The following is a 12,041-nucleotide window of genomic DNA, read 5'->3' as shown; positions in this document are numbered from 1 at the left end:
AAATATATAAATAGTAAAATATTTTATTGATTAAACTTGAGATTTTAAAATATGTGAAAACTTTAATCACAATAATTTTTGTATAATAATTGTGTTTTCGGCATTTAAAATAGAGAAGAATTGTTTGCATACCATTTATATCATGTATTCCGTTTTTTTCAAGTTTTTAATGGATTAATCAACCATCAGATTGCTTTTTTTTCTTGTGTTACTCTATTTACCATAGAATTTCATGTGTATCGGAAATCTCAATCAACCATTACTATTAAGTATTAAATATTAATAAAAATGCTTTAAAAATATATTAAAAAATTAATGCCATAAAATTGTAAAGATTTTATATATTTTTGTAAATGATATTAAAATTAAATAGTAAAATATTATTTTGAACGTTTGAATTTATCAAGAATATTTTAAAAAACTAAAAAGTTTATTTTTAATGATATTAGAAAACTAATATTTATATATAAGACTACGTACCCAAATACGTTTATGTAATATATCACATATTTGTATAATTATTTTGTTATTTTCATCAGAAGTACATACATAGCGCCAGTAACCAGACTAAAAATTTTATATTTATTTTGATATTTGCATAATTAAGAATTCTTTATTTTTTCTAAATATTATTTCAGATTCAGATATCCATAGGTTCATTTGGATTTCAATTTTTCTTTTACACAAAATATTTCATATTACATAAGTAAATCAGTTCTCTGTGAAACTGGTTTTGTAAAATATATATACATACATATATGTGTAAAGTAACATTTTTCAAAGATTTCTTTTTTCTTTATCACGAGGCATTTGTAGGCTTTCTTTCCTATTATGTACAGTGTTATGGATTCCTTTCAAATAAGAAATATTAACTTCATATCGTATGATGTGAATTAATACAAATATTTTGATTAAGAAATATGTGTTTAAAAAATGTGAACAAAAAAAAAAAATTTTTTGTTCAATCACTCCTATAAATTTATTCACCCTATACAAATGAATTTTTATTAAGACGAATTTGAAATAGCTTCATTGGGCTTACGTTGTTCAATAATAAATTGCTTGTATAGGCTCAACATCTCATCATTGGGACCTCAATACATTTTTGAATTTACGCAAATAATAAATTAAAAAATTTATTTTCCTACTTTGAACAAAATCATGGTTTGAATTTAGTTTTTCTGTAATGGTCTTAAAATCAATTGAATAGCACCAAGTAATAACAATGACGGGTCGTAGAGAACCAAATATTATAGTTGATTTTGTTTTGCTAATCAGATGTCTATAATTATTGTGCTCTTAAACGAAAGTTATTTAGTATTCAGTGAGATTATAAAAACTCCATGTATAAGTCTTATTCAAAAATGGTTTAATGATAATTTCTTTTAAAAAATAATATTAAAATGTATGTATGAATGCAGTATTAACTCATAAATGTGTCATCAAACACATATTCATCTCATTAAAGGAAATTCTTTTAAAGTTATATTGTAACCACAGTTTAATTGCCGACATAATATGTGAATAACATTTAAAAATTATTTAGTATAATATGTGAAACATAAATAATAGTACATTCATAAGATGGTAGGTGTGAGCGTAGTAAGCGTATATGAGTAACAGTTTCTTAAAAGTTGATGTACATTGATAATATTTTCACTTCTTTAAATCGTTTGAAATGCAGATTTTATGTATTATTTTAAATATCATATTTCTATGTACATACAATTTTGAATATCACTTTTTATGTATTATACTGTTCGTATGCTTTAGGCACAAAATCGTTATACATATATGGTACATCATATGCTTCATATGTACATGATATAATGGGCTTATTTAAACAAAAGTACATTATATTTATAATAATTTCTTTGCAAAAGATCCAATATTATATCTGCAGAATAATATCTGATTTGTGAAGAAAATTTCTTTCTTTTCCTTTTCTAAATATTGTTATACATATATTTTGTACTTACCTTTTCTTTTCAAGAAGAATTAAAAGTGTGTAATGTAATTAAATTATCTATGTATGTACGTATCTGCGTATGTTGAAAAGAAAATGAAATTGTAGAGAAAACTATTAAAAATTATTCAAATCCAAAGTATAAATATATTTTATACACAAATATATATTATATTATTCACATACGAGTATTATATAAGTAGGTTAATATATGAGAAATACTATAAAATGTATATGTTTATAAAAAATATACACATATACATATGCGCATATCTCTGAAAAAATTTTCCTTAACATTTTTTAAAAATATTAAATATCACTTTTCTATTCGTAGTCTATGCTATCGAATATTGTTAGAAAACTTGAAATTAAAAAAAAATATATATAACAGTTTTTAAAAATTATAATTATTAAATATCTTCAGTTGGATATTTGTTTTCATTTGATGCGGTCGATATAAAATTTATTAATAATAATTAGTAGCTGTTCGTTAATATTGGAAATAATAATAATTGTATTCGGCTTCATATTTGCTGTTACGGATAAATGCAAGCCTGTTAAAAGTTAAAAGCTATTAGAAATAAAATTTTTCCAATTATATTATTTATCTATATGATTTATTTTAAATTATATAATCATATACATAGTACAACACTATAATTATGATAATTGTATAACGCATGAACGGAAATTTGAAGAAAAGAAAGGAAAAACCAAAAATTGAAACGGTTTAAAGTTCATAGAACCTAAATAAGAAACGGTTAAAAACGGTGTCTCCTTTTTTGCTTCTTTTTAAAAGAAACGACTTGTAAGTTAATTGTACAAAATTTAAATTATATTATAAAATTTGGAGTTTGTAGAAAAACACAGGTTCTAATTAAATATTAATAAATTGTTAAAAAATTAATTATCAGAATATAACAGTTAATTAAGAAGTTAATTTTAATTAAACGGACACCGAATAATTAATAATATGTAATTTTTAAATTTGAAAAAAGTTGAATTTTAATTCTTTTAATAAAGTGCGAGAAAATGCTTCTATTAAATTTGATAATCTTTCATTTTTAAGTTTCAAATAACAAAAATAATTTACTGTTATATATGTATGTATGTATAATATTTTGTTACATATATACGTATTATAATTAAACAAAATAATTGACTAAATATTTTTGATTTTCCTAGTGTAATATAATAAATCTGAAAAAAAAAAACTCATCAGAACCCAAAAAATTTGTGACGTAAAAATCTTTCAATTTTAACAAGTTTTAGTATGTCAAATTTTTTAATAATTTTGATTTTCTTGATTTTTATAGCAGTAATTGAAAAAACTTAAGATTTTTCACCAATATATTTTTTTCAAAGTGTTGCCGTATAAGATTTTTAATTATTAGTGGATCCTACCAAAAGGAAAATTTATAAAATAAATTTTAATTTATAATCAAAATATTGACGTGGATTCGGAATTATTTGTATTGTATATTTTTATACATATTACAATATTATACATTTCCTCTTATTTAAAATACTTTAAATAATAAAAATCTTAATTATATAAAGAGAATTTTTGCTAAATCATAAGTGAACAAAAGGTTAATTGGCTGAAACCACAAAATTCATCTTTCTTTACCAAAATTTTTATTTTTGAATTTGCTTTATTTGATTATGAAAAAAATATAGGTTGAATTCAGTAATTCTTTTTAAGTGGTTATTATTGTAATCAAATAATACGCGTTTCAAACTCTTTTTTTGTGTATACACACATAATTATGAAAATAATTAGGAGAAGTTTGAAAACTAGAAGTTTGATATAAATTTAGTGTGTATTTTTGATTTATTTGTTGTAAGACTGAATAAACATGTACGGCAAATAGGTTATTATTTTATTCAATGGGTAAGAGCAGTGATGAGCAACCTTTTTTTAAATTGGGCTAAATGAGAAAAAGCAATCGTTTCCGGGGCCGCAGTTATAGCAGATTTATTTTCTAGTTTCAAAATGTTGCACAGAAATGTTGCAGTTTAAAATTGTTGCCTGCACCAAAAGTGCTGTAAAAATATGTTACAATGTGGAGGTTGAGGACAGCTCGGCTTGCTGAGAATTATATAAGCGTGGTTTTTTAAAATTTTATCAAACTTCTTTTATTATTTTATTGATGAAAATTAACCGATTCAAACCATGCTAAAGCTAAAAATTCGTATAAGAAATAGATATGTATGTATATTGAATTAAATTTTTTAGACTGTGTTAAAACAAAACGGTGTACAAAAGATCTGAGTACGCATTGAGCATACTGCGAGAAGCCAACATTTAACCAAAAAAAATATTGTCTTTGGGAATTTTTTTTTAAACGATAAGTAAATAAGTGACAAACTGGATTTTTTTTTTAAGTCACAAAAAAAATTTGTCGGGTCGTATGCGGCCTGCGGGCTGCTGGTTGCTCATCACTGGTTAAAGTTTAAAAGGTTTATTATACAGAAAAAAATTAATGTTAAAAAGAATGAGTTTAATGCTGAAAATATTTACGAACAAGTAATAAAGCAAATCCAAAATACAAGATTGCAAGACGGCAATACGTCAAATTAAGATGAATTTACAGAAATTGGTACAGTAAGGATCGTATTTTTTTGTTTTTGTATTTTGAGCAGTATTGCAATTTAAATACTTATATAATTTAAATTTGGTAATAAAAACATACTTACCAATAAGGTCGTTACTTAACTGTGAAATTTTTGAGTAAGAAATTGAAGACTGCCTCGCTGTCCTCACTTATAGTGGATTAGTCTTATAATAAATCTATCTTAAAAAAAATTTTTTTTTTGATATTTTATTTTAAAAATAATATTAGTATGTAAGGGTTTTTATTATATTTAATTAAATTTTGCAAATTTAACAGTTAAAACTGAAGTGGAAATTGTTGAATGGTATTTACTATTGATTTGTTAACGTATTCATCAGCATATAGACAAAATATGACAACTTCAATACCAACAATAACGCCATTACCACCATCAGAGAGAACTCCATTGACAAGGCTTGAAGGTGCACCAGGTCCGTCATATGTTTTTCCTGGAGTATCACCGAGATCAAGAAGAAAACAAATGAGACAATTTCAGTGTTGCATTTGTTCTATATTTATGTAAGTGTATTTGTATACAAAAACTGTTGATTTTCTTTAGATTCTCTACTAAAATTGTTTTATTTTGTTCGTAGAACGGCAACTATATTAGCATTAATTATTGGGATATACTATTCAGATATGGATCCTATAATACCTAATCAAAATAATATGAGTACAACAACAAATGAGCCAACAATAGATTTAAATGAAACAGAAATCTTGTTACTTTTATCAGATCAAAAAATTCCGATTCCAGATGAAAAACCATCTAAATGGGTACTACCAATTCCTTCAATAGAAGAAGCTGTAGCTGCAAAAGATTTTGGTTTAAGAGCTTTAGGTGATAGAGAAATATATGAAGAGAGTTTAATTCCGATGCCTATAAATTCACCATCATTTCGTCATTTTCATGCTATAGTAAATACTCCTGATGCTCGTTCATCATCAAAAAAGGGATATGTTGAATACCATGCAACTTTTCATGTAGCGCGTAAATATAATTACACAAGAAGACCGGGCGCCAGAAATAATATTGGGGAAGGACCATTGATTGATTTAAGTAATAATACCTTAACAAATGTAAAGTGCAATTTTAATTCGCGATATAGAAAAATTAATGGTTTTTGTAATAATAAAAATCATCCAACAACCTTTGGCGTAGCGCTATTATCATACAGAAGAGCTCTTGCACCAGATTATAGCGATGGAATTAATAATCCTAGAGCTGCAAGATCTGGTAATCCGTTACCTTCAGCCAGACAAGTTTCTCTTAATGTTCATCGACCTGTATATACGGCAGATCCTAATTTTACTGTTATGTTAGCTGTTTTTGGGCAACTATTAGATCATGATATTACTGCAACAGCTTTAAATGCTGCTCAAGAGGGTCAACCAATTGATTGTTGTCAAGTGCCTTTAAATCAACATCCTGAATGTTTTCCAGTTCCATTAGTACCGGGTGATCCTTATTTTGATCAATATAATTTGACATGTATGAATTTTGTACGATCAGCACCAGCTCCAACTGGAAGATTTAGTCCTAGAGAGCAATTTAATCAAGCAACTGCATTTATAGATGCATCAATGGTTTATGGTAACACTGAAGAAAAAATTAATTTGCTAAGATCTAGAACAGGAGGTAAATTAAGAATGTTTAGGACTCCTGATAATCGTGATTTATTGCCTTTATCAAACGATCCTAAAGATGGGTGCAATCAAGCTAAAATGAATGCTCAAGGGAAATATTGTTTTCAAAGTGGAGATGAACGTGCAAATGAAAATTTACATTTGACTTCAATTCATTTAATATTTGCTAGGCATCATAATTTTTTGGCAACTAATTTACAGCAAATAAATCCGCAATGGAATGATGAAATGCTATTTCAAGAATCAAGAAAAATTTTAGGAGCACAAATTCAACACATAGCATACAATGAATTCCTTCCTATATTGCTAGGTTATGAATTTGTCAAAAGCAAGAACCTTTTACCTAACCCACAAAACGCAAGGGACATGTATGATCCAGATGTTAATCCGACAATAGCTAACCATTTTGCAGCAGCTGTTTTTCGATTCGCTCATACATTATTGCCGGTAAGTTATTGCAAGTTATACTGAATATTAGTGTTAATTTATTAACTTGAATTATTTGCAGAGTCTTTTTAAAATGACACGGGATAATACAACAGACGAGCAAATAGAATTACACCGTATGCTATTCAATCCTTATTCATTGTGGGAAGAAAAAGGAGTCGATCAAGCATTAAAAAGTGCTGTAGATACACCTATTATGAAAGTTGATGGTCACTTTAGTAGAGAACTAACTGAAAAACTATTTCAAGTTGATTCTCCCGACGAATTAATTCCAAGTAATATTACTGATGCAATACCTAATAAACAGGCAGTATGCGGATTAGATCTTGTTTCGTTAAATATCCAAAGGGGTCGCGATCATGGACTGCCATCTTATACTGAATTTCGAAAACATTGTAAATTACCAACAGCTAAGACATGGGACGATATGGAAAAATTAATTGATCCGACGTCGGTTGAAAATATGAAATTAATATATGAGTAAGTTTTTATAAAGATACAAAATAATTTTTTAATTTCAGAAATTTGGATCAAACAAATTTTTTTAATAAATTTTGTTTTCTTAGAACTCCAATGGATGTCGATTTATATACAGGTGCTTTAAGTGAACCACCATTAGAAGGTGCAATTTTCGGGCCACTTTTAGCATGCTTAATATCTGATCAATTTATACGTTTAAAAGTTGGTGATTCATTTTGGTATGAGCGTAAATTTGGACCGCAACGATTTTCAAACGGTTAAAACTTAATCTTGAAATTACGTAAAAAGATTTATGAAATGTATTTGTATTTTTTTTTTTTGTAGATCAATTAAACGAAATATATCGAACAACTTTAGCCGGAATTATTTGTCAAAATTCTGATAATGTCGTTAAAATTCCTAAACTTGTAATGCAAAGTCCAAATAATTCAACAAATCCTTATGTTAATTGTACAGAAATTATTAATTTCAACTTTAGTCCGTGGATGAATGAAAAATTTATTGCTGCAAATATTAAACTTCGCCTTGGTGCAAAACCTAATATAATAACCATAGTGAAAAATAATAATGGAACAATACCAAAAAATAAATTGGTGTAGAATTACAAAAAAAAAAACAAAAACAAAAGACAACTGTATACAAGTAACTTTGTTAATAATTAATTTAATTATAATTATACATTTAAAAATTTTAGTTTCGTTAAATAAAGTCAATTTTATACGAATATTAAAAAGAGAAAGTATTTTTACAATTCAACTTTGTGTTCTAATCTTTGATACTCGTTTATTTATTCGAATTATTTAAGTTAAATCTAAGAAATAAATTAAAAGATTAGGTTATGATTCAAGAAATGCGTGAAATAGCATGGGCTAGGTACGTAATTTAATTACCGGCAATATGCGAGGTGTTTGCCAGTACAAATCTGTAAAAAATTTTTTTGTATCACACTTTTATATTGAATTTGGTGGGAATAGTAATTACGTATTCGATATTAAAATTCAGTTAGCGCTATTGTTGGTTTTCAATGAAATTATTTTTTAATTTGTGAGTATTTTCTAAAATTTGCAACAAACATATAGTGCACATAACAATTCTACGTATGGTATATCAAATATAGCCATATTTTTTAAATACATTAAAATTTCCTGTTTCTTCTTCTTCTGATATATAAGATTATTATAATATGCCTTAGTGATCGGTTCTTATGACAGATTTTAAAAAAATTTCATCATCCTATTTCATCATTCTTATTTTATTATATGTACATTTTGATTAAGTAAAACTGCATATACATACATATACTTATGTACTATGTATGCATGTATGTATATATTTGTATAAAATAATATTTTTTCACTTTTGTTTTCTTTTCTTGCTACATTGTAATTTAATGAAGGTATATATATATATATCTATATATATACTTACATATATATATATATATAAATATATAAGTGTATTTAATTATTGGAAATTAATAATTTAGTAACGCTTCAATAATTCAACACTAAATGAATAAAAAAAACGAAAAAAAAAATTCTAAGAAAAATTTTATGATTAATTTTATGTCCCGACACTATTTTAGAGATAATGACATTTGAAGGGCATTCGGAAAATAAAAAAAATGTGATGCGGCTAAATTTTTATTAAAAAAGGGACATTATTCGCGAAACAATTATATAAGTAAGTATATGTGAATCATTTGTAGAGGAGTTGTGTTTCATATGTACAAAAAATTAATATTAAAAAAAAATAATGAAAATTTTTAATCAATTTTAAAGTGATTGAACTAATTTAATTTGTGTTAATTGAAAAAGTTGATTAATATTATCAATTTACTATATGCAATACATGTGGATCTAATTCAAGATTAAACTCTGCAAAACTACTCATAGGATTTTACTTCAAATGCATTATTTTATTGACTACAGCAAATGTAGGATATCCAAGATTTTTAATTGAATTTTGTTTTATTCAGAGTTCATAATAATAAATTTTTCTTGTTTGAACACTAATGGCAATGCTCCTTAGGAGGGAATGGAGGCATAATACCAATATAAATAGCTTTAATGCATAGATATGCATATTAACATTTATAATACTTAATAAATGATTAATGCGCCTACGGACTAATCACATTAAATTTTGAACTAACATTGAATGCAATGGATAACTTCTATAATTTAAAATAATTTATATGTCTGTTGCATTAATTTATAATATAATTAATAATTAATAAAATTAAATTAAATATTTATCGTCAAATATTTTAAAAAACAAATCATGTTAAGGATTAGAGACCAAAACAATTGGACATAACTATTCAAGTACTTTCACAGTTCTAGTTCTCATAACTAGAGTTAATGCTCTATAAAAAAATCCATATAATTTTATTGTAAACTTGTAAGCATTGGTCTATGTCTGTACATACACTAAATTATTACTGCACATTTTAAGATTAAATTTATTTTTCACTTTAAAATCTCCAATTTCGTAGAAAATTAATTTTGCATATTTTTTAATTAAATTAACAAAAAATAAATTAAAATGAATTATTAAAGAATATTTTTATTTTTTTTTTTTATAAAAACTTTATTCTTCTTCAATTTATTTTTTAATCTTTTTAAAATTTATTGATTGTGTTATACAATTTCAATAATATTTCCTAAGAAATTCATTTATAATCTGTAGAATTATTTATTAAAATTATTTTCATTTTTATTATTTTCATTAATATTTCCTAGTACAGATGAAATTGTGTTACTATCATCATCAATTATAATTGATAAGTTGCGCGCGCCTCTATACTTATATCATTATAAATAAATTTTGATGATAATTCAGATGTTACTGTTGCTAAATTTGTTGTACGTAATGTAGTTGTTGTTGTTGTTATTATCATATTTGTTGTTGGACATGAATCATATTGTAATATAATTAAAATGCAAGCTAAACTAAAGATAACGAATAAAAAGGTCCAAAATATTATTAAACATGCTTTACGTAAATTTTGCCACCATGGATCACTTTGATATCGAAGTAATTCCTCTAAAGTTAGACTTTTTGTTGTGCTAAATATAAATTAAAGAAAAATGAATAAAATTATTTTTAATTTACATAAATATACGTCATAATTATAATTAAAAACAATATTTTAATGATTTCGATAGGAGAAATGCAGAAATTTTTAAATATTTCGATGTCTCGATTCACGGGTCATTGCATATAGTATAAATGAAGCAACAGCTGTTTTGTTTTTGTGAAATAAAAAAAATTGAATATAAAATTTATTGTGGACAATTTATTTTGATTGTAAATAAAATAATCTAAAGCGGGGCAAATTATTAATCTAACATAAAGCGAGCACTTAAAAATTATTTTGAGAAAATAATTTGGTGTACGTCTCATTCATTAAATTATAGAATTAGGTATATAGAAAAAATTTTAGTATTTTTTCCAACAAAATTTTTGCAATTGTGAGAACAACAAAATAAAAGTATAAGCTAAATTCTTCTTAATCTATATGCTATAAATTATTCTAATATTAATTAAATAAATTAATTGTAAGCTACTATAATCTGACTTTAAATAGTTGCTTACTTGTAGAATTTTCCACAGCATTCTGGATTATTGTATCATAGAGTTTAGATTAGACCAACGAAATGATTTGTGAAAAAATTTATAAAAATTGTAAGCTTACGAATTAGTTTCTTGAAAAGCAATCTCAATTTTTTCGTTGCATACTCCTCTTTTATTTTGTGTTAGGGCTACGTGTCTAAATACACATTAATGATTAAAAATAATGTGCTAAATCAAGAGCTCTTACTAAAAATATTGAGTTACAAACTTCATAATTTAATTTCAAATTATTAAATTTTTGAACTTTCGGATTAATGCAAATTATGCTCGCTATGTCATCGTACGAGTTTATAACAATATTTAATTATTATCATATAGAAAATTATAAATTTCTAGAACTCAGATTTATTCTATTTTATTAGATAATCGGCAATTTTTTAATTAATTTCCGTAATTTTACACCAATCATAAATTTTCCACATTTTTTCTATTAAAATAAATGAAAACTTAATGAAAAACTACAATATCATAAAATTTTTAAAATAATTTTTAACTTACTCAAAACTGAATATATTATTATTGATTTCTTTATCTGGCAAAGGAATATTTATAACGATTCCTTTTAGTAGAGGTGTTTTTTCATCTGCCATATTGTATTTTATATTATTTTTTCTATATATTTAATATTAAACAATTATATCAATGGAACCTTTTAAAAAATCATTAAGCCACACAGCCGAAAATTCAATTTTGCTGGTTTTTTTTTTTTAATATCAAAAATAAAAAAAAAATTTCAAAAATTATACAAAATAATATTAATTCGTAACTATTGCTGTAAAAATCAAATATTTCCATAAATTAAATAAATTTGCATTAAATTGAGCTTCTCCAGCAATCTATTCAAACTTTGTAATATTAAATTTAAATGAATTCCTAAATTTTTGTCATCAATGTCCATTATCACACAAAAATTATAATTTTCAATTTTTTAAAATTATTTTATTATTATTTAAATTTACAAAAACTGCACTTGATTTTTTGTTTTTAAGAAAATATAAAAAAAACCTCTAGCCTATTTGAATATTTTTTTAAAACTAAACTTTTTGAAATTGATCACTTTTACAAGTTAACATAAATTCAACGCAAAGCGGATTAAATTACAAAAATATAGAGAAAATCATAAAAAAAAAAATAAAAGCAAAATAAAATGTAAAAACATCTTATCACTTTTGTATTTTTTGTTTTCTACAAGAAAAATGCAGGTTCTTAACAACCTCATTTATCCTTGAAATACGCATGTGCGT

General features: G+C 24.7%; 2 protein-coding genes across 3 annotated transcripts; one reads left to right on the top strand and one right to left on the bottom strand.

Annotated features, from left to right (window-relative positions):
* Nucleotides 1-2,421: 2,421 nt before the first annotated feature.
* On the top strand, nucleotides 2,422-7,882 carry LOC129618476 (chorion peroxidase). 2 transcript variants are annotated; one of them, XM_055533261.1, is made up of 6 exons: nucleotides 2,422-2,774; nucleotides 4,923-5,103; nucleotides 5,178-6,678; nucleotides 6,740-7,158; nucleotides 7,245-7,414; nucleotides 7,483-7,882. In XM_055533261.1, the coding sequence occupies exons 2-6, from the start codon at nucleotides 4,937-4,939 to the stop codon at nucleotides 7,755-7,757; spliced, it is 2,532 nt and encodes an 843-aa protein (XP_055389236.1). In that variant the 5' UTR covers nucleotides 2,422-2,774; nucleotides 4,923-4,936; the 3' UTR covers nucleotides 7,758-7,882. The 2 variants fall into 2 exon arrangements, with proteins under 2 accessions (XP_055389236.1, XP_055389235.1); XM_055533260.1 differs by having other exon boundaries at nucleotides 4,861-5,103.
* A 1,993-nt stretch (nucleotides 7,883-9,875) lies between these two features.
* Nucleotides 9,876-11,478, bottom strand: LOC129618491 (uncharacterized). The gene is made up of 2 exons (XM_055533276.1): nucleotides 11,296-11,478; nucleotides 9,876-10,229 (listed from the first exon to the last, which is right to left on the bottom strand). Exons 1-2 carry the CDS (start codon nucleotides 11,385-11,387, stop codon nucleotides 9,935-9,937), a joined length of 387 nt encoding a protein of 128 aa, XP_055389251.1. The 5' UTR covers nucleotides 11,388-11,478; the 3' UTR covers nucleotides 9,876-9,934.
* Nucleotides 11,479-12,041: the final 563 nt, after the last annotated feature.

Source organism: Condylostylus longicornis, unplaced genomic scaffold (assembly GCF_029603195.1).
Source record: "Condylostylus longicornis isolate FDR11 unplaced genomic scaffold, ASM2960319v2 ptg000007l, whole genome shotgun sequence".
NCBI lineage: Eukaryota > Metazoa > Arthropoda > Insecta > Diptera > Dolichopodidae > Condylostylus > Condylostylus longicornis.
Note: the sequence above shows the minus strand (reverse complement) of the source record. Positions and strands in the feature narration are given on the sequence as shown.

Bases quoted from the DNA above. Each gene is read 5' to 3' on its own strand.
- LOC129618476 (XM_055533260.1), top strand. From the start codon at position 4,886: ATGGTATTTACTATTGATTTGTTAACGTATTCATCAGCATATAGACAA. The intron at 6,679-6,739 runs GTAAGTTATTGC...AATTATTTGCAG, and splicing joins TCGCTCATACATTATTGCCG to AGTCTTTTTAAAATGACACG. The intron at 7,415-7,482 runs GTTAAAACTTAA...TTTTTTTTGTAG, and splicing joins ACCGCAACGATTTTCAAACG to ATCAATTAAACGAAATATAT.
- LOC129618491 (XM_055533276.1), bottom strand. From the start codon at position 11,387: ATGGCAGATGAAAAAACACCTCTACTAAAAGGAATCGTTATAAATATT. The intron at 10,230-11,295 runs GTAAGTTAAAAA...ATTTATATTTAG, and splicing joins AATAATATATTCAGTTTTGA to CACAACAAAAAGTCTAACTT.